At 47.6% G+C, this 25200-nt stretch overlaps 5 protein-coding genes across 5 annotated transcripts; 1 reads left to right on the top strand and 4 right to left on the bottom strand.

Annotated features, from left to right (window-relative positions):
- Window positions 1-87: 87 nt before the first annotated feature.
- On the bottom strand, window positions 88-1416 carry G6M90_00g105320 (uncharacterized protein; the record flags this gene model as incomplete). Its single annotated transcript, XM_014686033.1, has 3 exons — window positions 88-559; window positions 621-732; window positions 789-1416. 3 exons carry the CDS (start codon window positions 1414-1416, stop codon window positions 88-90), a joined length of 1212 nt encoding a protein of 403 aa, XP_014541519.1.
- A 2254-nt stretch (window positions 1417-3670) lies between these two features.
- G6M90_00g105310 (uncharacterized protein) lies at window positions 3671-6482 on the bottom strand (the record flags this gene model as incomplete). The annotated part of the gene is made up of 7 exons (XM_014686032.1): window positions 3671-3683; window positions 3741-3799; window positions 3866-5194; window positions 5255-5758; window positions 5835-6046; window positions 6105-6254; window positions 6308-6482. The coding sequence occupies 7 exons, from the start codon at window positions 6480-6482 to the stop codon at window positions 3671-3673; spliced, it is 2442 nt and encodes an 813-aa protein (XP_014541518.1).
- A 9821-nt stretch (window positions 6483-16303) lies between these two features.
- TRYP_16 (Trypsin) lies at window positions 16304-17610 on the top strand (the record flags this gene model as incomplete). Its single annotated transcript, XM_014686031.1, has 3 exons — window positions 16304-16558; window positions 16643-16911; window positions 16971-17610. The coding sequence occupies 3 exons, from the start codon at window positions 16304-16306 to the stop codon at window positions 17608-17610; spliced, it is 1164 nt and encodes a 387-aa protein (XP_014541517.1).
- A 1258-nt stretch (window positions 17611-18868) lies between these two features.
- On the bottom strand, window positions 18869-19420 carry G6M90_00g105290 (uncharacterized protein; the record flags this gene model as incomplete). The annotated part of the gene is made up of 1 exon (XM_066131672.1): window positions 18869-19420. One exon carries the CDS (start codon window positions 19418-19420, stop codon window positions 18869-18871), a length of 552 nt encoding a protein of 183 aa, XP_065987701.1.
- A 2112-nt stretch (window positions 19421-21532) lies between these two features.
- Window positions 21533-23761, bottom strand: G6M90_00g105280 (uncharacterized protein; the record flags this gene model as incomplete). The annotated part of the gene is made up of 3 exons (XM_066131671.1): window positions 21533-22778; window positions 22840-23548; window positions 23602-23761. 3 exons carry the CDS (start codon window positions 23759-23761, stop codon window positions 21533-21535), a joined length of 2115 nt encoding a protein of 704 aa, XP_065987577.1.
- Window positions 23762-25200: the final 1439 nt, after the last annotated feature.

The raw sequence follows: 25200 nt of genomic DNA, 5'->3' as shown, positions 1-25200 counted from the left end.
GTGGCTGCTTTGCTAGTTTAAGCAGTTTTGAAGCTAATTTTAGTAATGGGCAAAGGTTTATTGAGCTTCTTTTTATCAATAATACTATCAGAGATCTACTTCCCCCGTCGCATGCGTTAATGTCTCCCACGCTATAAATAAAGAATCTGCGTGCGCGGGCCGCGCAGCTGCCGTAAACTGCTTTGTATTCGGCATTTCATATTTTTCACTGAGGATGCTATAGCCGGGTTCCGTCATGTCCTTGATGTTCTTGGTAACATTACCATTACAAAGCCAGTCGGGTGCTTGCTCAGTACCCCTTTTATTGTCATACTTTGCAAGGAATTCAAGTGCATATCGCAAGCGATTGCCAGTATCCTCAGAGTACAAGTCTCTTCCCTGGATTCGCACAGTCTCGATAACATGGCTGATGGAAGCAATGCCATAGCTACTGTGCATGAGGTCTCGACACGTCTCCATGACCATTCCGTCTTCCTGGAACGTGCCTTGACCCCACCACCAGCGTTTTAGCAGTGTCTCTCGAGACATTCCTGGTGGTAAGAGTGGCACAGAGCCATCGCTAGGAAGCAGGTGAGTATTACTTGCATTAAATTAAAAGAAGGAAACATGTTTGGCCGTACCTCTTTAGATAGACGTAGTAGCTTGCCGAGTTGATGAAGCGTTCCAAAGACGACTTATACACAGCCCTGTTGTGGATGAAAACCGCAATAGAGATGCTAGCTTCCATGAGGACTAGATGGATGTTGTTAGTGATACAGAAAAGCCGTAGGAAGAGATTTAGTGCCTACTGAGTTCCCAGTTGTTCGGTTTGTCGGATCCATTCTGGACAATAGGGAGGTACACCTTTTTAAGCATGGTTGAAAAAGTAGCAATATCTTCCTCTTCCCACCCTGCTCCCGAATATCGAATGATTTCCCCGGCTCGAGCCCAAAGTGAGGCAGCCCAGGCAGCTTGAAGGGGCGCATTTGCCCCCGTATGCTCCTGGATCGTATTAGCCCAGGCATTCATAATAGAAATCGCGACATCAGCCTTGGCCTGGTCCTTTTTCGTAAACCACGCTAAAGCATTAGTGTAGGCTGCCATGGCGTCACGCCGCTCATCGGTACACCCATTATCCGGCTTGGAATAAGCACCGCATTCGACGTTTTCCCGCGGTTTTGGGTCCGTGACTCGGGCGTACGGATGCTTCATCATGGCTGTGTAGGCATTCGACCATGGCTGCTGACCATCTTTGACCATTGACCTCATGCGCCGTAGCTGGGTTCTGTCGACGAATACACCAGGATGAACAAATTTCATGCCCGGTGCTCTCGAATCTAGATTAACTTCAGTGGAGTCGGATGCATGTTGCTGGATAACATGTCCGTTCAGGCCAACGGAGAGGGCCAGAATAGCTAAAAATACGCCAAGAATCATATTTGAAGTCATTTGATAAAGAGTTTTATTGGCAGTATGTGAACCTTGGATGTCGAGCGTAAACAGCCTGGTTGAAACAAAGAGCTTCGTGTAGCCATTGTTCGCGTTTTATATCTACTTTACTGTTGGTATTGAACGTGACATGGAGAATATCGGTATAGTTGCATGTAACGTATCCGTAGTCAAGCCAAGAGGATTCTGACTCGGGGCAGTAGCTTCATGTTATGCCATGAGGTCGACGCTATCCGTATACATTGACACACGCAGTCTCTTTTAATTACGAGGTAGTATGTCGACAAAGGCACATAAAAGTTTTTGCAGGGAGGACCTTGTTCTACGTCGATGACGGAACTTTATCCATGCCCACTGCTGTCTTCAGGCCAGTTGATAGAGCACTGGTGTCCTCAAGCTAGTCTCCATTCTTTTCACAAGAGACGACAACAAGCTAGTCCGATTTCGTACAAGGCTGCATAATGCGGGAAATTAGGTAATGCGTCATAGCTTGGCCGTTGGGCATTACAGAGCTAAGAACAGCGCTTATCTGGTACCAGACTTGTCCGCGAATTTGGACTTTTGTTTACGGAGTAGGGCACGGATCAATTGACATCATCTAAAACTTCGAGCGTCGCGCGCATGCAAAGGGACACGACGCGTTGGAACCAGCAATAGGAAACCAGAAAGTCACGTGCATGGCAAAGATAAGCAATCAGGGACCGGCGCCAAGAGGGAGCCGTAATTTAGCATGCATGACTACTAATTAATTTCGGGTAGATCCATGTCTGGATCGATGTCCACACCAGACTCTTTAGTGTCTGGTGTTTCACACAACAAATCGCGGGAACGGGAATGGCTCCCTCTCGGCACCTACTCGTCCTGTGGCAAAACTTCAGAGTAGTATTGTAGTGGGAGAGTTGACGTTACGCTGCTTGGCGGTTTGGATTGCATGGAAGCATTCTTGCGAGACACGGTTGGCTGTGTGAAGAGATCCTGCAAGGTACAGCGAAACAAGCGCAGCATAATGGAAGAAGAGCCAGGCAAGGCTAAGTGGGTCGACTTTCCGTATCATTGGTGGCTTGACAAGAAAGAGAGACAGATTCCATCTGCAATAGGCAATACTTTTATTAGATATGGCCATATTGGATCAGAAAGAAGCTGCATGTGGTCTGGTGCCTATCGTATTAGTATTTACACCACCATGGCCAATCGATCTTTGTTGGTTAGCTAGCACTGGCGATTTCACGCAGGCTTTGTTACCTTCAATGTTGACTACAATCACATCACAGGTGCCAGTTCGCGAAGCCATCTTACGCAGCACCCACCCTATATATCATCACCACGGGTCCACGACCAGTAATGGCACAACGAGTCGCGCGTTGCCGCTGGGCACCATACATTGCAGACATGAAATAGTTATAAACGGCACCTGGGGGTCGAAACAAGTGACTATTGCCTGGCCTCTGCTACGGAACCGCCAAGACTCCAGACCACAAAACTTTAGGAGCCTTAAATAACATCAGTATGACGGTACTAGTTTCTTCCACACAAGCATACTCCCAATATCGCATGAGGGGAGCCACTGCTGTATAATCCGTCGTCTCATAAGCAAACATGATTTGTACGCAGCTTCTGTCTTTTTTTTTTTTTTTTTTTTTTTTAAAGGGGTTACTTTCTCATCCAAGTATCAATAAGTTTTGGCGCCGCCACAAGACGTATCAGCAACACATGTCCCTCGTGATCAGCCTCATTTTTGGCTTAGCATAATCATAACACAAAGACATTCCTGCGTGGGTTTACACTTTTCAAATGTATTGCTAGGAATTGGCTGCACTTGCCTCGACGATGCCAAAATAGAAACACTTTTCGCTAGCCTTGTTCAGTTGCCTGCTGTCCGGTAATAAAGGGGTGTAATTGCTGTACAAATAGAGCGCGTTCTTTCTGTGACAATATTTTATTGCCTATCTAAATTTACAAAGAAGAGAGGAGCCAAGCTCGTGGATTTACCTCGAAGTAAAGCTACCTAAAGAGACTTTGTCTGCGACTCATAGACACTAGCTAGGTATTCCTTTCTCATCTTTTCGAAATATTCAACCACTACAAGTAGCTTCCAGTGACACCCCACTACGTTCAGATGGAATATTTCAACTGCAATTTAATATAAGCATAAGAATAAGTCAGCAGAAGATTAACTAGCAGTCCACATACCAAAGTGAATAAGAATCGCAACAAGCACCCCGGTACTTTAACCCGGCGGTATTTATTTCCAAACTCTGCAGCCTCTGTTAGCGCACGTCACGAAATTTAACTCCCAATCAAAACCAACTTACAATATATAACTCTCCCCCGAACCCATCTCTTCGCCGCCGACAGGCACAAGAGATCCGTTCTACAAAGCAGACAGATTAGCAAATAAAACTCCAACAGAAGAGCATAGCCATCTAGGTCGACGTACAAACTGAGGTCCGGCTTTGCCAACCCACCAATGTCCATTGACATTAGTCACCGCATGGTAAAGCGGCTGCCTGTTATTCTCATACCCGCCCACGACGCCCTCCCTACCCTCTGGAATCCGGCCCGCGTACGAGTCCACCCACTCCATGATATCAGGGTTAAAAGGCAGCAGATCATACGAGCCCTGATGGGGCTCTGCCCGGCCGCCAAACGTCCCAACACAATGCGGCACCTCGTCAGCGACAACCATGCAAGGATGGACGGTGCCGTGAAAGTCAATAGCTGACCCGAGATACATGGGCTTGCCGCTCGCGCTCTTCCACTCCACCGCCCCCGCGCCATTAGCTAGAGGGAACTCGTCGTCCTTTTTGAGGTGAAACCGGCCGTCGAAGCGGGTATCCGTGTTTTGGGCGTGGTACAAGATGGAGTCGATTTCGCGGGGGTCAAGCTGCTCCTGCTCCGAGGGGTCAAACTCCTGCCAGAAAACCTGGGTGTTGTCGACGGTGCCCTCGGTCCCGTCTTCGTACTGGACAAACAGCTTGCCGTCCTTGCCGCCTTTGAAATTGGCAATGGGCTTGGCGGACTTGACCACGCCGTCGTAGAATTTTTGTCGGAGATCGGGGGAGATGAGATCCGCGGGATACCACTCGGGGTCGGAGTTTTCGTCAAACTTGACCAAGTACTCGTAATGCTCGATCCAGTCGTCGCTGCCGTCCTGGAAGGAGTGAATCTTTTGCTTCACGTGGCGGCAGTGAAGCAGCTTGGAAGGGGTGACGGCCTCCATTGAAATCTCGTCGTCTTGCTTGACGTACTGCAGGTTCTTGGGGAATAAGTGATTTGCGGACTGTGCGCCGGTGCCCGAGGCAGTGCGCGCGTATTTGAAGGTGAGAATTTTTCCGAGCGCAACGGGATTGTCATGGATGAGCTTTAGAATTGGTGTTGGCAGCGATGCGATCCACGGGGTGTTGACGTCGACAGTCCCCGGGATTACCTTTTCAAAGATGGGCGTATAGCGCCAGTTTTGAAGACCGTACTGTCGGGGGGCCTTGACGTCGACTACCAGGACGCCCTTGTCCTTGGGGGCCTTTTCGAACTCTGCGTTGGCCTTTTCCAGGTCGGCTTTGGCTGCCTCGAGGTCGGCCCTGGCCTTTTGAATGTCGATATCGGGCTGGTTGGATCCTTGGGGCCCTTCGGCTTTGTCAATCTGAGCCTGTGCCTTGGTGACGGCGGCCTCTGCCTTTCTAACTTTGGCTTCGGCATCTCGGAAGACCTTCTTTTCCTGTTCGGTGATGGCATCCTTTTCGGTTTGTTCGAGGTCGCGCGTCATGACCTGCAAAAGGCATTAGTATGCTTTGGACAGTTACAGATTCAATATTCACGTTGGGAATACCTTGAATGATTTCACCCGAATATCGTGCGTCTTTTCGGTTACTGCCGTCTTGCTTCCGCCAGGTCGCTCTGCCTCCAACGTGGCTCGATACTTTTCGACGAGGGTCCTGTGGTCAATAAGTTTCTGGGCATAGTATCCCAGCATTCGATCCCTTTGTCCAAAGTTGAGGAAAATGACTTTTCCATTGTCCTTGAAAAGCTTTCCATCAATACCGATTCGGTTGAATGTTCTCAGCTCTTGTTCGAGGTTGTCGGGTCCCTGGTTGCCTTGACCTTTGCCCTTGCCCTTGCCCTTGCCCTTTCCTTTGCCAGGAATTTCATTTTGCGTCGGGTCACCCTCGGGTATTTCAGGGCCAGGTTTGTTTGCAAGCTCTTCGATGGGTCTCAGATCAGGCAGCTGCTCACGAGCAACGACATTGCCTTGATAGTTGAAGATGCGCTGGTTGTCGCCCGCGAAGAACTTGTCGCCGTCCTTGACAATGCTTTTACCCTCAACACGATAAATCTAAATGTGCAGAGTTAGTAAAAATGCGTCAAAGTATGGCTTGGAGCAGTGGACTTGCTGTTGTTGTTGGCGACACCTTGCCCTTGGTACCAGCAGCGGGCAGACCATCGGTAAGTCCAAGTACCTGCAGATCAAAGAGGTCGTCCTGGAGATTGTCAAGGCTTCTGTCAACATCTTCTACAGTCAAGTTTTGCCTGTGAATTATGTCGTCGAAATCATGATAGATGTTCGTGCCGACAGCGAAATAACCTTGAGGGTCATAACGATGGTGGCGAAGACTTTCGATTCCTAAGGAGGATTATTATTCGTCTGCACCGCCTTCGACTCTTGCGACACCTGTACTCACCAGTGAGGCCAGCGTCTGCTAATGCTCCGCCAGCCATTGCTCCCCCAGAACCGCCCAGGGCACCACCACCCAGCACAAAAATGGTGCGAGTTGCCTGTTCTTCGGCATGAATACCCTCTTCCGTCTCACCCATGGCAAAGTGAACGATTCCTATACTCTGTTAGATATACCATGGCGATGTTCAGCCAGGAGCAGTGTTATACCGTCAATATGTCCCAAAATGGGAATCGAGTCCACGAGCCCACGAATACTCTCGCCTGTGTGGTTAACCCACGCGTCTGCCATTTGAGCCTGTCGATGCTCGCTGGGCATAACAAACCCCCCAAAGAAGGACGACAAATGCGGAAGCAAGCGCTTCCAAGTGATAGCCGAAGCCATGTTGCCAAGCTCTCGCAACGAGAAAAAAAAAAGAGTGTGGTGTAGAAAGAAAGTGAATGTTTACGTGTCCCGGGCTGGGGGGTTGGACTTTTTGGCCTTTAGAGAAAGAGATTTTGTCTTGGGTCTAAAAGCAATACCAGGAGACACAGGCAGCTTTATATATCATGTTCTTTGCCTCATACTCTGAGGTTGACGACGATGGAGGCCGATCATTTGATACTCTAGCATGAACTTAGACAACTGTCTGTGGGCACGGCATTTGAGCCCTACCATGCCGCGAGGGCTGTGCTATCATGCAGGTGTTCCCCATGATGTCGCGTGGCTCAGCATGAGACGAATTCATCAGACTATTTACCTCGATAGCGTGAGACTTGATTGCCAAGGAGCTAGCATTACTATGCCTCCCGCTGGATTGACTAGCTAAGTGCAATTGCATAAAGATAAAGTGCTTGGGTGATGTAGGCAATCACGTAATACACAGCAGTCTTGCTATGGTGACGTTTTATTTCTCTAAAGAATAACTTGAATCGTTCAAGTTGAGGAATAACCAAGTGCTGTCACACAGTGAGCTCGTGGTGACATGAGCTTTTCCCATTCGCCATCGAATCTTGTAGGAGAAAAGCAATCCGTCTTGTTCAGTCTGGTAGGAGTTGTTAGTTGAAACAGTCTTGGTGACAAAGTCGGTAGTTTGTTAGTCCAAGGCTAGCCCTGCGCTACTTGGATGCCGAAGCTGCTGCGGTCACATATTGCCTAATTGGGAAATATTTCTTGTTGCTCTTCTGCTGGGGGGTGCTTCAAGTTGTCGTAGTGCTCCCCACTCGAGGAAGAGAGAGTCATGTTCCGGGAATTTTAACCGTTCCTTGGAGGAGTCATGTAGTTGCCCAAGTCGCGGGAATTTTCATGCAAGTTTAATTATACGTTTATGCAAACAGATGGGCGGTTGGCGTTGGCGGTTTATTCCGTCAAAGAGTGAAGTCTACGACTAGGACGCAAAGGCATCCAGCATCCAGAGTGGAGGCGCCTTAAAATTCCACTTGCTAGAAAGTTTGGGTCTTAGCGCAGACGCGTCAACTGCCGGCAAGAGTCCACGTGTAACGAATTCATATCAGACCAGACTCTTTCATAATCAAGATGAACACAAGGAGACTGATGTCTCAGCCTACCGGCCCAAGACCCCCCCTGAACTGCGAAGGGAATATCTGGAGGTCAGGCTCTAAGAAGGTCACCGTTCTTTTCCACTTAGGCATCAGCTACTGCCAGGCTTCTTCAATGTGAGTAAAATATTGATCCGCTGCCGCAGCAATCGTGTTCCGGTCAACTCACAACGTGGCGAGTTGTGTGGGGTAGAACATGATGTCCAATCGGAATGGGTACTTTACAAGTTCATGTGCCGGAGATAAATAATTCGGGAAAGTCTGGGCGGGCAGTGCCATGTCTAGTCATGTAATCGGCAATTGCGTGAATTGCTCGGAGCCCAGTAGCCGCCGGCATTCACAGCCCCACAGGTACCAGACATCAATTTCAAGTATACCGTTGACATGTAAATACATGGCAGCAGGAGTAAGTAGTAAAAAGCTCTGTGAACATTAGTCACTTTTTAATAGGGCTATAGCTGGAAATAGCTACTTATAGCAGTATTATCAAGAAATTCGGGTAATTATCTAACCGCCTCTTTATTTCATCAAAACCTACCGCGATTCACTCTATTTTTATTAAGGATATACTTGTGGGGCTAGTAGCAGGTGCAAGTGCGTCTACCGGGCCGCGAGCCATTCACCAGACCGGACGCTACTTGACGTATTCATTGCTGCACGTGGGAGCATCCATGTCCCCTCTTGCTGCACGTAATTAGCCCATGTCCCTTTATGGCTGTGCCGTGGCTGGCGGCTAATGTTGTCAAGCTTCCAGAAGTTCCAGTCTCGCGCTTGGCCTTGAGCCCGGCAGCTGGGGCGCCCATCGAGGTCCTCGCGGACCTTTTGCACCGGGCCGCCATTCATGGATTTTTGTATTGACCCGATGCCAGGACGTGACATGACTAGTGGTTGGCGGGGCGATTACATCAATTGATACCGGTTGCTTGAAATCGACAAGTTCCGCTGGGCCTCATCTTGCTAGTACAGGGAGACGAGTAACAATGACTGCAACATGAGGTACCTAGTAAACCTTATATATCCCTAGAGGTATGGTATTGTACATCTATCAAGCTGCCTCTTGCATCTGGACGGATTGGTTATTCTCGCCGACCCCTCCGTTCATGCATGGTTTGCTCTGCGAACCGAGCATGTCGGCTTAAGAAGAAGTAACTGCATTCGATGATGTAGCTCTCCATGGGTAGCTTTTCTGCTCTGGCGAGCTTACTTCACGTCAATTACTACATCAATTTTCTGACCGAGCCCTATCGCAGACTGACCATCATCACCAGCCGCGGCACGAACAGGTATGCTCTCTCCGGTTTGAGGACGGGACAGATGACCCGATCCATATTGTACGGTAATCCTATAAACACCCAAAGCCTTTAGGCAATTAAAAAGCAATGATCCAGAGAGCCTGGTAAGCATCATCGTCTTTACCAAAGCAATCACAGCGACAGACGAAAACGCCATCATCATAGAAGGGTTGTCCATGTTTCGAACCCGACGGAGCCGACGTTGCATAATTGCGGAGGGAACTGTCATCTATGTACTCGTGCCACGCCCATCGACTCTATTGGTTGTGGTGGGACTCGCTCCATATAAAAAAGATCAATTGATGTCAAGTCTGGTATTGACCTGTTGACGTTAAATAAGGCAAGACCCGATGTGGCGCCGTCCCTCAGCTTCACGTTCCCAATCGCCAGTCTGCCAGCTCACCATTACGAGACAAAATTGGACACTGCAGAATTCCTACAGGATTTTGCTTCACCCTCTCAGCATCTGAGGTACGGAATACTCACCGATTTGTGCCAGGCAAGTTGTCGCATTGGCTGGCCACCCATCGGAGTCGCTCAATACACGTGAGTCAAAGGGTCAATCCGAAAAGATGTGTGACGACGCAGCCTAGAAATTCCTTTGTCGATATGTCACGAATAGGATCAATACCATGTGCACCTATCAGTTCAATGAGCCAGCTGTATGTACTGATCTCACTCGAATCCTGAAGTGGCACGGATTCCGTGAGGTAAGCTGTACTCCATCAATGACGGCTGGCTCTTCCCCGATTCATCCGACTGGCCATTGCGCAGCCAATCGCTATGGACCCTTTGTCTCTATAGTTTCAAAATATCTGGTGCGTGACGCGGGGACAAGCTATGTCTCAAACACGCACCGTGGTGACAAAAGTGGCGAAGCACCAGACATCTTTTGACCTGTACGCTGCAGCGTTCCACCAAGTGCCTACCTCATTGTGACCTGAAATCTTATATCCGAGTCGGGTGCTCGTATTTTTTGTCTGCATAATGGAAGAGGAGCTTGCCAAACAGTGGTGGCCAATACAAGATTTGAAGTCTGAGTTGATGATGCTTCCACGACAACCCTCTCTTTGGATACGCACATTCGGCTGTATTTGGACACCTTTGAGGGCGGCTTTTGTCATATCGGATAACTGGGTTGTGATGGGGTAACTGTCAAATCTGACGAGTGTCCTGCGCGATAATTGATCGCCGAGGACCAATTAAGTCTACGGACCAGAGACATCTTTGTAAAAATTGATGTGTTACACCGCCTACAGTTAACAAATATTAGTAAAACGAGTGAACAATACACACACCCACAACTTCATTACCCCCGGTGGAAACTCCTCTAATAGGACGACAGTCAATCTCTGTTACATAAACGCTTCCTAAGATACGACTTTGTCTCGCAAGCAATACTGTACGTACAATCCTCAGAAGTATTTCTGAGTGGAGCATCGTGAACTCTAAAAGCCATTCGCAGGTAGATAACAATAGCTACAGACTGGCATAGTAAAGGTGTCTGTTGTTGCGATCCGTCCGTTCTGGTGTGTAAGGACTGAAATGGATGAGATCCGCAGAACATGTTCAACCAAGAACAAAATTGCTCTTCTCCGTTTAGCACGTTAAGTCAAAAAATAGTCTCGACATTTCCCCTCAAACCACCAACCATGAAGACATTTTTAGCAAGTGTCACACGGGTAGGTGTCACAACGCCCGAAGACCGCTATATCGCGATGCCTCCGGAGCCGGCTGCGTCAGCATTTAGCTCAAGTGATGCATTGTAACAGATCACAACAGGTCGAGGTTTCAAGGATGGAAGCCCAAGTACTTGGTACATGTACTTATGACCTAGATGTCCCCGTCACTTAAGTCAGGTCACACACGCCTAGATTATCATGTATATATTCGGGTCGTAGGTCGGGGTCCTAGATTCAACTTCCCAAGCATCTGTTAAACTTAAAAGACAACATTGGTTTATTAAATAAAATTTGAAGCTATTCAAAACCCCTCTACGAGGCCTTATCACAGTAAGCCAGCATTCCACCTAACTCTACGCTACCACACCCCTCACACGTAATGCCTAGAAATGAAGCTCTCATATCTCCCGCTCCACGCCATCGCTTGCGCTTTCACCACCAATGCTGCCATTGTCAATTTTTACTCGGACATCAACTGCGCCCAGTTCGTCGGAACCCGTAATATCTGGGACGACACGTGCGCACCCGGCAACCCCGGATTCAAGTCGTTCATGGTCACTACGGCTGGCGGCGACGGCCAGAATCTTTTGACAAATTTTAATCAGGGTGACTGTCCGTATAACACGCAAACTGGCTGTTTCAATGCCCAGACTGTGGGTGTTTGTAATTGGGTGTGGGAGGGGACTAGTTATTCGATCGGGTCTTCAAGGGGAATTTCATGTTAAGATCTCGAGGAATCGTGGACGTCAAGGTCGAGTCGCTCATTCAAAACAAGAGCAGTATGAATGCATGAGAGGCGACAGCAACTGCTGCCTGTAAGGCTTTTCGCTTGGTATGAGTCCACCAAGTGCTCTTTCATGTCAATAGCAAATGAAGAGTCTCTCGTTGCCTGATTTGAGTAGCTGCGCCGTGTAGCTATTGCATTCTAATTCGGCAGCAGTACAATGTGAAACGTGTATATGCTCTGTCGGTCCTTTCAGCCGCAACGCTGTCTACGATGTGCTTTTTGCCTTGGTTCTAATTAAGCTACTGAGTCTTGTACTTGCGATGCTTGATGTATTTGTGTATATATATATTAGAATTAAGGCGCAGTGGTGTGTAATTGCGCAGCACTGGTTTACTATTGTACCAGACCGTAATCTTCCAGCAGCACTTAGCGCCGGAAGTGAGACGCTGATGCAAACCTGTTTGGAAAGCGTCCCGGTTAAAAGGCAGCTTCTTTTTAGGACTTAATTTGGTATACAATTCAACTGTTTGATTAAGACATTTGAAATGGAAACTATACCCTACCGGAGATTAGTAATACCTAGCATGTTAAGAACAGGATGAATAAGTCAAAAGATTGTAAATTTTCTATATAACCAAAGGTTAAATACGAATGCAAATACTCGAGCAGCTAGCAATATGGTAATCGCTATAACCTCAAATAAACAACTCAATCTTGACACTCCCCTCTTGTATCCCCAGCTCACACCAACGGCGTATAAACCATATCGGGTTCGTGTGTAGTGATACTAGTTCGTCTTAAGTTGACAACCAGGGTCGGGGTTGCAGTAAAAGCACTGTTTCTCCTCGTCGACGAGTACGCAGCCACGAAGTCTTCGGCATGACTTTGTAACATGTTAGCCATCATGATATACGTTCAAAAGTAGCCAAAGATGGTGGTACTCACAAATGGGTGGCAGTTATCATTGAGTCCGAAGATAGACGTAGAGCTGGGGTCCTGTGCAACTGGAGTGGCCAAGCACAGGCCAGCAAAGACGGTAACGAGGAAAGTGGTAACTTGCATTTTGGCGAGGATTACTTGTTTTAATGTAAAGAAATCAAGGAAGAATGAGTCTGAGATGAAGATCTTTGTTGAACAGCATCTCCCATCCTATTTATACTCGACAAAAGTCCAGTGGATACTTGGCAAGTATTTTGAGCTGTTTTCTGGCCTTCGAAATGGACTCATTCTCACGTCAAGGTTCTATATCAGACTCACTTAAGCTACCAACACACAAGGGTACTGATTTCGTAGCAGTAGGGCTATAGCAGGGCTACAAAGACCAGGGCAAGTTCGAGTCGGAGCACGAAAATCGGAATTACCACGATTCCAACCAAGTCCGAAGCAAATTCTAGGTTTGTGATACTTCTTGTCCATAATCGTGGGCCAAAAGTGGCCGGATCAACCGGGAAGAATGTAGCATGACACCTTGAATAACTCCAAGTCTAATATGTGTCAGGCCATAAAGTATGGTACTTTTACTAAACGTTACATTTTACGCCAGTAACTGTCAATAACGTTTTTACTAGGTAATACGTCATAAAGGTGCTACGCAAGCTCAAAGTACACTGCCTGAAGTACAAGGTGCCAGGGTGGAAAATATGTACTTTGCTATTCGCTGTCTCATATACTTATCCGAGAATCCGGACCCGAAATACCTAAATGCCGGATACCACAATTGCCGAATAGCCGAATGCGAACCATAGATCCCTGCGAGGTGTCGAACAAGTCCAAAGGATTCGCTATCCGCTTTTTCCGAGATTCTATAATAATAGTGCGATGTCAAGATTAAATAAATGGCCAGCGGACATATAAAAGCAGCCTAGCATAGTAGATATCAACAGGAGGAACAAGCCCTCTGTAACAAAACGATAAATTACCATTAGAGATATATAGGGTACAGTTCCGAAACGGTCCCTGTTACAGCGAAGAGCGAGCTGGAATTCTCGGATAACTCGGATTAGTAGTAGTGAATAGAATCATGCCACGAGGTTTATTGCGTGGCTCACAGTTAAGAATACTCGACAGGAACACATAGACCAAGGACTGTGCTATTGTATTTCCTTGTTTATAACTCGGAATTTGGTAAAACAGCGGTTACTTGCCCCGCTTCCACCGACTCGTATCATACCGTTGACCATTGCAAGAATTCAAATGATAAGGCGCCTAGGCTAGAGAACAGCGACAGGTAGCGGGTAGATAAATATGCTGCAACGCCCAGGGACCATGCTTCTCGTAAACATTATGCTGTCAACAACGCATCTAGAATTCTTAAACTACTGCATCCATAAATGGAAAAACTTGAGCAGTGGTAGCCCGTTTGCCTTTAGTGTTTGCCTTGGGTCCCGGCGTCATCGAAAATGGTAACACTTGGACCTAGCGAAGCTTGATCGGAGAGGGGATTGACATAATATTCTGCGATTTTATTGAAACGCCGTTTTCCAGCTTCTTTGTCGCCCACAGCCTACTCGACTACTAGCTATAGGTAAGCAAGGCACTTATACTTACACGGAAGTCACCGGACGTTACTATCAAGGCACGGGCCGTAACCCTAATAATAAGTATACAAAAGCTAAAAATTGGACTTGCAGCTTTAAGCTTTTAAGCTTATATACGCCTTAATGTTTTAAGAAAATTAAGAACTTGAATATTCAAGCAAAGCATTAGCTGGCCCATATAAGACTGCGAATATAGCGATTTGGTAGGATGTATTGGAGGACATGTCTCGGCCTTGGGTGGCATGTAATGTAACTGCGTCCTTTACAAGATCGAGACCCAGCGGTGGAACTATATTCTCCTCTATTTCTAACTTCTACGCCCCGTGACGTTACGCAAACCCATGCGCTGAAAAATTACTCGACAGCTATCATTGTTTTACAGGAGGCAGCGGCATGACTGCTCCAAACGCCCAATTTGTCCTCTTTGTATATGCCACGCCCTCGCCACGAGCACATGGCATTCAGCGAAATCACAAATGCTGATCGAAGCGAACGACAACTCCATCTGGCTTCCAGTCAAGCCATCAAATTCTCCCATCTATAAGGGTGTCTGGGCCGAGAACCTCTACTGGGCCGTCCTTCCGCGTGCAGGTGGAATTGACGCCAATGTCGGTCATGTCCACCGGGGAGCTGCCTCGGAACAGGGCTGCGCGGGCGCCTCGAGCTGAGTCTGGTTCCAGTCTCGGGTGTATACAGGCCGAGATCAAATGGGCTTGACCAGACCGGACCAGACCAGACTTGACTCGTATGGCGGGCTGAGGGTGGCCCACCGAAATCTTTCCAGCAGCTTGACAGTCCCGGTCTATATTCTATTGACGCGACACCCGTCTGGTCAATAGCTTCAAGAAATTGGCAGTGCATTGCGAATTCAACAGGCGGATAGAGTGTCTGGTCATAGGCAAGATGACTGACATCCAAGAACTTTTGCCGGCACTTACCCATGTGGCTTGACATGACACTTCAATTTTGTCAAGTATCACACGTGAAGCCATCTCTTTGACATTCAGACACGAAACCAAGTCCTTATGCAGCTACAGAGGAAATTGTAGACTCCGCAGAAGCAAGGCTCGGGCTCCGACGAGTCAAGTTTATGGTATGCTGGCACTGAGACGGAAGACAGTGCACCAACCCCCCCGTCGTTATCATCGCAATTAGACGACTGGACCCAATATCACCCCCCAAGAGTCATGTTAGCGTTGATGGATATCTCAGTGTGACAAGGGCTAAAGGCTTGGAGCAACATGACTCAATTCATCTAATAATAGTCTTTGGTATCAAAGGTTCTTGGTTTTCCTTAAGGCCTCGTTGACCAAAGGGGTCTTTAAATACAAGAAGTCAGTGAGGGACTTTGCCCTAGGTCTCGTGACCGTAGCCCTCGTGTAACCGGCCATTTCCGTGTTACACTCAGCATGGGAGATAATTACGCCACGTACAACTACTGTTAGGAGCTCAAGAGCTCTCCTTTTCTTGTTCTTTCTTCTCCTTCTTCCTCACCTTTGGATATTTGTGAGAACCGTCAATATACTCGCTGGACCGTTATAACCCTCATGCGACAGAAATCACACCAGACACTAGGTCAAAAGTAAAACTCCATTCCTGAGGGTGGGTGACGTATCTTGATCCATTTTCGTTCGACATCGTGCCATTCCCGCAGGACTCCACGGCAACTTATGAGCTAGGATTCAATATCCGCACAAGGAAGGATTCGGGAGATTAATTAATAAAATGCCGAGAGGCTCGCGGGGCAGTAGGGGCCCCACAAATCGTACCGAACAAAACCAGTACATGTCAACTGGTTCCTTGACTCAATATTTTTACTAGTAAATACTATCTTTTTTGCTATCAAACAGCTCGTGGAGACTCGCTCACTGAAAAAATTGTCTAGCAGAGGAGGCCGCACGAGCCATTTGGTAGCTAAAAAGATATGAACGCATTTTTTAGGAAAACTAAGATTTACAGGTTATGCAAGTTTACACACGAAGCTCAACAAAAGCCCTTTCAAGCGATATTAGCCCTAATATGCAGGCGCCCTCCAAAAAGAAGGGCAAGCAGACCCATTACTGGTGTCAAGTATACGGAGTAATATAGCCTTTCATACCGAACAGGGTTCTTGGTATAACTATTACGAGCTAATTCTTAAAAAGGCACTATTTAACCTTATTGTCTGATTAGTTGATAACCCCCGGAATAGGTGCTCCACGAGCCCCTCAGTATTCTATAAGATAGATTATACTCATGAGTCGTTCATACTCGTTTGTTTTTTGCGGGCCTGACCTTTTGAGCTTCTTTTATTCTCTATAAATACAGCAAGGTATTCATTTAGATTACTGCATTACAGTTTATCAATAGCAAACAACAGTCTTCGCTATTATACATTATCATCATTTCTATGCCCATCTTCAGCACCCTACTGTGAACTCCCCTATACAATGGTGCGCATTACTGCTATTGCACTAGCCCCCACGTTTTTTGCTACTTTAGCAGTAGCAGCAACTATTGATAAGAGGATAGTAGGCGGTGAAGATGTTCCGGCCGGTGAAATCAAGTTTATTGTCAGTCTTCGTGATCAGAATGGGACTCATGTTTGCGGGGGCAGCCTGTTAGACAGCACCACAGTTCTTACGGCTGCTCATTGCCTTATCGACGACGAGATCCAAGTTGTCTCTGTGACAGCGGGAACAGTGGTAAATATACTACCCCCCCTTCAGTCTGGTACTTTGGTGCAGCTGATGGAATATGAAGCAGCACAGAGCTAATAATTGCCGCAGTCCACCAAGACGGGGGGAGTAAATGCAACAGTTGCATCTGTCGAGAAGCACCCCAATTACACACCAGGCGCGCCCAGTGATTGCCCAGCGGACTTGCCGTTGCATGAATGTGGCAGACGCGCGGACTTACCGGGCGGTCGGGAAGAAAATGATATTGCCATCCTAAAATTATCAACTCCGATTGAGAAGAACGACAATATTGACTATGCCGGGCTTCCTCCGGCCGGCGGGGATGCCGTGGTCAATTCCACCGGGATAGCTGCAGGCTGGTAAGTGCCATGGCTCAGCACTGCAGCATGTCTGGTATATATGCTAACTGGCAGGACAGGGGCGCACAAATCCCTCTGGAATCAACTGTTCCCAAAGATGGAGAAATGAAACCCATCATCCTAGCTGAAAAACTTAGCAAGGTTGTTCTTGACATTCACGCACGCGAGGACTGTGCCGCCAAGTACAAGAACCAGCAAGTAGGTGATAGAGATACCATAGTATGCGCTGGTGGACAAGGCAAGAATCCATGCAAGGGGGACAGCGGTGGTCCTCTTTTCCACCCGGAAACAAGGGAGTTGCTTGGTGTCGTGTCATGGAGCATCAGCGACAGATACGAAGACGATCTTTGCAACAAGACTCCCACCGTGTTTACCAGAGTTGGCAGCTACATCAACTGGATCAACGACAACCTTGGTTCTAGGCCTAGCTCTAGGCTTGCTGCTGTGAAGCACTGCACACGCCCTGAAAACGACGTGATGCAGTGCTTCAACGCCTTACTGTTCTGCCACGCTCGTGAACTGAGCCCTGACGCACCGGTGTTAGAGCACCTTGAATGCATCGACAGAATACAAATATGCGCGGACCAAAAGACACGACTAGATCAGTGCGTAGCCAACGCGAAGGTGTGCAAAGAACAAGAGAAGTTGCCTGTAGGGGATCTGGTCAACCTTGCTCGATGTGCTAAGAAAGATCTTTAGATGAGAAATATATTTTTAGGGCTCAGCTTAGATTCAAAATAAAAGCAACGATGGGAAGTCAACCATTCCTGTTCTAGACTAGGTGTAGTAGTCTTCGCAGTGTTGAACATAATAGTGTCACGTTATAAGACTTGTTGTTAAAGCATTTTTTTGTCTTGTATTTCCCCTATAAGTTTGTAATAAGATGCCCATTTTCTGTCAGCATATTAGGACTCGCCGACTTCTGGTATTTATAGACCTCTAATCCTCCAAGATCTCTGAGAAAACCAAGGGCCTTTGATACCGCAATGTTGCGTATTGAATTAAATTTTGAACCAACCGTTTCAAGCCTATTAACCCTGCCCTTGTCACATCAGCCAACAACCAACAACCATCAGCTGCAGGCGTAGACACCGAGTCCCCACAGAGTCGATGCCGGACACCAGCACTTTTCCTAGCTCAAGACGTAGGTAAAGATGGGCAACCAGCAATTTATGCCCCAAGAGCACAGAACATGTCGTGATTCTGTAGCCTAGAGATGCTGGCAGGGTAAGCTATTTATGAATAGTGCAGGCTGGAGTCTACGCATGATGCTATCTCATGTTCAACACTACCCCCCAGTCTTTCTTTGTTAGGTAATGAGTCCCGAATGTATTTATTAGGACTGATTCTCAACCCTTCAAGAATGGGAAAGTCTGGCAGTTGCGTGCTGCGCCATCGTCTAGAATAGGTTTCCCAGCAAAAGATTGCCGATCTATTTATAGGGGCTGTTATCACGATCCTAATCCAGGGCGTAATTTTATCAGTCATTTTTGTCTACGAATGCCCAAATTCAGGACTACCACATCCGAACAGAATAACAAGTAATTTGAATCGTGACGGTATAAAAGCCTACTCCACCCACTATTGTCCTCTAATAATACTCATAAAATAAACCCACGAGCCATGTATAACTTGATATCCAGGCCACTCTTGGCCTGTAGACGGCCTTCTTCTTCAACGTATCCAAGCCATTCCGGCCTCTTGTTCAATATCGCTTCATTTCATGGCTGAGATGGGCACGTTCATACTTCATGGTGCCGTCCATATAAATGAATTCTCGTCGGCTTGAATCTGGTAACAATTTCTTCATTGTGCCGACACCCACCATACCAGCTACCTCTTTACAGATCCTTCGCGTCTTGGAAAGTGCAGCCACTGAAGAGTCGGTCTCGTATCTCAGCTCGTCGCCTGAGCAGCCCGGCTCAGACGTCGACTGGTAGATCTCACTATTTCGGGATTAAGAATCAAGACCTTTGATAAGGCCTAAGCTGTCAAATAGGCGAAGTAAATCATCTGGAACGTGTAATCTGTAGGCAGTGTGCTGTGTTGCGGCTGTGATGAGCTCTTTATGGGTGTCCTCAAAGGCCAAGCTATCGCTATAGACGCGTACACTGGGTTCTTTCCGAATATATTCCTCACACGACCTTAACCATCCGTCTACCAAAGCAAGGACAAGACTTAAATTTCCACGATCAACACGTGAGGTAATAGATTGTCGGGTATTAAGAATAAGCTGGGTATTAATAACCGAATATATAGAGCTAAAAGGAGAGATGGTATCGGCTAGTGCAATCAGTTTTCGCCTAGGGTCAAATGCTTGAGAGTATTGGGAAATCTTCGTTCCCAGCTGGATGAGCTTTATCAGAGCCGCTTCTATATCCGGATACCATGTAGGCAGTTCTTGCTTGTGTAGTCTTTGGAGAGGGTTGCGAATCGCCATTCTTATCCCTTCGTCTAACATAGCAAGAGGCGTTGAGCCATAGTTAGAATCGCCATTGAAGGGAGGCATGTTGAGCTAAGGTCCAAGATCGTAAAGCAGCCCAAAAAGATACTCGTAGAAATCAACGGGGCAAGGCCAATTTATGTGACCAGGGCTTGTGATTGAGGACTTGGAACAATATCGTATTCAGCTAATAATTCATTTTAATATTAAAGGTCCTTAGTTCTTCTTCAGGCCTTAAGTGCAGATTACCCTTATTTATATTAAATAGCGGTGAGCAAGCGAGCCCGGAAGCCTAAGGCCTCAACTAGGTCTCGAGCCCTTGTGTAACTATCGTCGGGTTCAAGGTTTGGCCCGTGCCTTATGGCAACGTGACTTCCGTGTAATAGATTAAATACGAGCAAGGTTTAAATGCATGGGTTCACGTGAGGGCAAGATCTATTCATCTCCACGCGGACTACACGACCACGTAATCTCTCCTCGTCACGTAGGCACTGAGCAAAGTGAGTTAAAAATTACCGACACAACATTTGCAAGAGGCCGCTTTATTAGTTCGTGTCCTTGTACTATTTTTACTAAACTTGTGAGGTCCTAGCCCCTAACTCGCAGATGTTTCCAAGAACACAGGTTGGTTTACTAACATTTTGCTTTATGTGATCTATCGAAGATCATGGATTATTTGCGACATCCAGGCTATTATATCTCCCCGGCCTAAATTAAATGTACGACTCTTGATTTCCTACACAGGCAGTAAAATCGTTCAAAACATCACACCCGTTGGCATACTACTGCGTGTGTGGGGTGATATAGCTGTTGCCTTGAATGAGCGACTTGACATTGACAGGCTCCATGAGCCCGTACTTTGTTCGTATAAATAATCGTGATTTTGGGAATGGAAGGCTAAATAAAAGACAAACAAGGTAGTCGTGATCATAAATGAAAACAATTTGACACATCCATCTTATTTTCCAGAAATTGTGGTATATATCCTTGACTATCGCCTATAGATTTGCTAGATTACCTAGTATCTGAGTTGATATGCCAAGATATACCGATCTTTTTCAGTCGAAGTATGGCTAATGCTGCAGTAACAGACCAACTAGAGGCATCCAGCACATTTTGCATGCGAGCATATCCTATACTCGTTATCGAAACCATCATTCTTTATCTGAACACCGAAGGTAGGGGGGGCTGTGTACGATTAGCTTGGGTATATTGCCATATTTAGCAGTGAACTTACAAACGCAACAGTACCAGTCCCTTTTCTTTTTGGTATTTGGCTCTTCAGGAATTTTGGAGGGCTTTCAAAGCTTGAGAGGTTGGTAAAGACTTTTACAGTGAATGTTCTTCCGTGGTTCGGCCTAGACGAGGGTTGGTATGGGAATGAACGGGTATTTATACTCATGACTGTAATGTATAGAAAGTCATGATGCTTGTTGCGTCCATGGTATTTGCTTTCGACACATTCAACCGTTACAGCTAGCTTTTAGTACATAGACAATAGCGACAATTTTGATACGTCACAAAATGATGTATGTTGTTGGCTTGGTGTGATTTACAATACATGAGTCTGTACTCAGATTTCCAAATTATATCCCTCCTCACCTTGGAGGACACCCCCTAGGCTCCAATGAATCTCCTCAAGACAGAGTAGAATTCGTTGAATCAAGGATATTTGTTGCAGGCCACAACCAACTACAGTCGGAGGCAAAAAGTATTTGACCACTTCTGGTACCTGTCCCTCACGCTTTCTATTATACTATATTAGTGTATATCTCCTAGTTCACAAGTATAATCTGGTAGCTGTGATTTAATTCAAGGTTGAATTGGACTTGGGAGCTTGGACGATGCCAGGCGCGGGAAATTAACACGCTAGGTTGGATGGATAATATTGCATCTATGTAACCAGTTTTCGGTTGCTTATACACAACAACTATGGTGCATCGTAGGGTATGTTAGGCCCCATCTTGGCCAGTTCGTCCAGAGGCAAGCTCCTCAACCAAGAATATAGAACGTATAGGGATGTGCCGATATACTAATAACATGAAAACCTCAACACTAATCTGAGACAATGAGACAACACTCACACTATAATCGAGATAATATTATCATGGAGAACAAGAATGGCCTGACAAGAGTGCTAATGCTCCAGTCATCTGTCATGAAAGACAGGAACCAAATCTAGAATTTCTCCATAAAATTCTTTCTCACCGTCCACAGCCTGGCTCGCTTGCCGAATATAAACATGGGTATCGTGGTAATCTGCACGACAAGCTGAATGATCCCCAGCCACATGAAAACCTTTTTCGGACCCTCATCGACCATCCAATGGGAGACAAATAAACCAAACACCAATCCATGGAAGATATTCTTGGCAAAGTTTAGCGTCACGAGTGCCTCGCCAGCATATTGACGATAGCTGTCCACACAAAAGGTAATAGACGTTGTTGAGCCCAGCGAGCAGCCAAAGGAGAGGACGCCAAAGAAGATGGTGGGAACTATCCAGTGGTCCTTTTCCTCTGCTGACCATCCAAAGCCCATGAGTCCAGTGCACGTAGCCAGTGTAATGGGGATTGCCATGACGAGGCGGAACTCGGGCTCATATAACCCACCGTTGCGCGACGACATGGCTCGGACCACTATGTCGCTCACCCTGCCAGCTACAGCAGTTCCTAGAATACCACCTATGAACGGAGAGATGTAGACGAGGCCTGTCTGCAATGAAGTAAAGTTGTACGATGTTGGGTCACGGTAAATAATGGCCATGATTTCGCATATAACCATGAGCCAACCGATGGAGCATGAATAGACGGCCGCGGACCACAGCACGGATGGGTATGCAAAGAGAATAAAGGGGCGCACCATGACCTTGAGCCACTTGTCCTTGTTTAGTCGGCCGTGATATGGCCTGAGTTGTTGTCCGAAAGACTCTGCAGGTTCTTGGCGAAGTCTATGCGTGTATGCTTGGGTGGCCGGGGCCATGCCTGTTGAAACTTGACCCCGTTCCGAATCAATATTGGATGATTTCACGCAGTCGACTTTGCTAGTTTCAACACTCTGGCCAGGTCCATCCCGTTGGCTGCCATGCTCTCCTGGTTGATTCACAACCGGCTGTATTTCGTCAGGCGTCATGGTTGTCGTTGTTCCGCCGACAGGGCCGACGGGCGTCTCCGACTGTCTGCCGTCTTCTTCTTTTCCTTGCCCGACACCCAAAGCAGTAGCGGCATTTTCTTGGCCAGCGGGCGGCATCGCCCTTGGAATTATTGCTCCCGGAGGCTCCGGAGGAGGAATACTCCTTCGCGACGAGAAGTGGCGGAAAAAACTTGGCCGCTTCAAAAGACCCCGTGTTGGTGTCCGATCCCAAAAGGTCTCTGGCACAAACAGCACCAGCAACATGAAACTTAAGCATGCCACAATGGCCACGATACTATACGCCGTTAGCTCCTAGTTCAAGACCTGACAGGGTCAAAATACCTGGTTTCACAAACAAGAATATCCAGCGCCACCCAAATCGCTCAATGATGGCAGAGCTCACGAGGGGAATTAAGTTTTTGCCCCCAAGAAGCAGCAGCGTGTATATTCCAATACGGTACGCTCGCTCGTGGAGGAAGAAGATCTCGGCAATGGTCGCGGATGGTAGGCACTCAATGGGGCTCAGGGAAATGCCTTGGACGATGCGAGCAACGACGAGCGACGGAAAGGAAGGGGACAGCCCGGCCCAAATGCAAGTGCCGATGAAGACGACGGCGCTCGCAAGGTAGACGGGTCTTTTGCCGAAGAGAATGGCGGTTGGAGACGCAACCACTGATCCGACGCCAAGGCCTGCCATGTAGAGACCGACTACTAATGAGACGGCTTCCACATTGACATGGTAGTCTTGGGCAATGTCGGTGAATCCGGGGGCCATGAAGGATCCTATTCCGCCTCCAATCATGCAGTAGAAGCCCAGGGATAATAAGGCAGAGTCCCGCCTCCATCCGGGCCAGTTGAGGGGGTCATTTGCCGACTCGTCGGGCTGCGGATCAAGGATGATAGTACCATCCTGGGTCCGTTTCTTTTCCGGAGCCTGCCGTCTGATGGAGTGTCTATCGGGATCTACAGGGAATCCAGCCGGGATAGACGAATGCGACGTTCGCGCGTGGATGTTTCGTAGACCGAGAGGTTCGTTGCGGTCCGCGGCAAGAAGCAGCACAGAACCTGCGTGTTCAGAGTCAGCATTGTCGCATCTTGGTTGATGTCCGTCGTTATACTAAACATGTGCAATCGGGTATACATGCCTGGAACTTCTATCGTTGTCTTGTCATTGAGAACCCCAAAGCTCCATTTTGAATGAGAAGGCGTCCGCTTTTCTGGCGAGGAGTCGGTGGTGGTGGACTCGTACGTAACTTGTCGTGTGGCAGGAGAAGACATGTCGCAAGGATTTTCTTTAAAAACTTTGAAAATATTCCAAGTCTGCACGGGCTATGTTTATTCTGGTTGCACAGGGTACATGCTCGTTGATAAGGCCCGGATATGCGCATGCTCTGCCGTACGCCTCAGGTCTAGAACGATGAAGATATTATTCCATACCCGGGCTAAAATGGCAAATGCCAAATCGTTGCATTTACAACAAAATACTTTTTTTCGGGAAGCTCGGCTACATAGACAATGGCATGAGCCCATTCGATGAGTGTGCGAGCTGTGACAGCAGCCACGCGCATTGGTCTCGAGGAACATCACCACCCACATGGGATGCGACTTTGCGCGTGATTCTCAACTTGACGCCCACACAATGCTCAATAACAAGATGTAGTGGAGCAGCATGGAAGGGGTCTAGAATTTTTGAAGCGCAAGCCTGGATCGGCCCCGAGTCGATGACACGGTGTTGCAGGTCCAGTCAGTCGCGCAAACTTTATCGGCTCAGAATGTAGCTGAGCGCAGTGTTCCCCGTATAGAGGCAGATTTATGCCCCCTCCTAATCTCACTTGGTATGCACAACGACGGTGGTGCAAGTGTCACCTGTGCGACTGGTGCAGCGAGTGGTGTAGGTCTACCTGGATTTTCTATACGCCCAGATGCGGGCAACTTGTCTCTTTTAGCCAGCTGGATAGTGCCGCCTGCTTATTGAGCTGGTCATATGCACGAGGATCAGTGTGATCAACATTCGTGGGGCACGGGTGGCCGCCTTCGCTCTGGTTGTGTTGGCACAGGTTGGGTGAGACATGAGCTTTCAGCTTTAGCACAGGCCAGTCCGCGGATCGCCAAAACTAAAGCACGTCCGCGCCATATGAAAATGAATCATCACATCTGGTCCTGTTGCCGAGAGCACGAGACGATGTGTTCTGGATTGCTGAGCTGGGGTGGCCCAGACAGACTTTCCATGGACCAAGTTCTCTGGATTGGTCTTTCTAGACTGCTACTTTCCAAATCCTGCGTCCGTTACAACCTCGATTGTAGCTCGGATATCTGGCTCGGTTGAGAGTCTTGCGCCGCAGCCGTATTTACTCTGTTTGTGGTTGGTTCAAAGTATGGAAGGGCCCTTGATACAATGCAACTTGACAGCTTGAGCAAATAGAGTTTAGACTCAAACGGCACTTGCCGCCCTGCCGAAGAGGTGGGTTACACTTGCAAGACTACGGTAGTATAACCGAGAGAAGTGGAGGTTTTGTAGAGGCAGGTTGACATGATTGTGCCCGACCCAGGTCTCTTGAATGGGTGACTACAATTGACTAGTTGGCCAAGTATGGGAGGCAATTATCAAAAGGTGTGTTCGATCTTTCTACATGCCAAGGGCCAATTAGCCTTCCAGTGCTGTCATTGAATTCGCATCGTTTGGTGGAAGTTGGGGCCAAGTGTTCTGACTTGCTACG

The sequence above is a fragment of the Metarhizium brunneum genome, chromosome 6, assembly GCF_013426205.1.
Source record: "Metarhizium brunneum chromosome 6, complete sequence".
Lineage (NCBI taxonomy): Eukaryota > Fungi > Ascomycota > Sordariomycetes > Hypocreales > Clavicipitaceae > Metarhizium > Metarhizium brunneum.
This window is presented reverse-complemented; position numbering and strand designations above follow the sequence as displayed.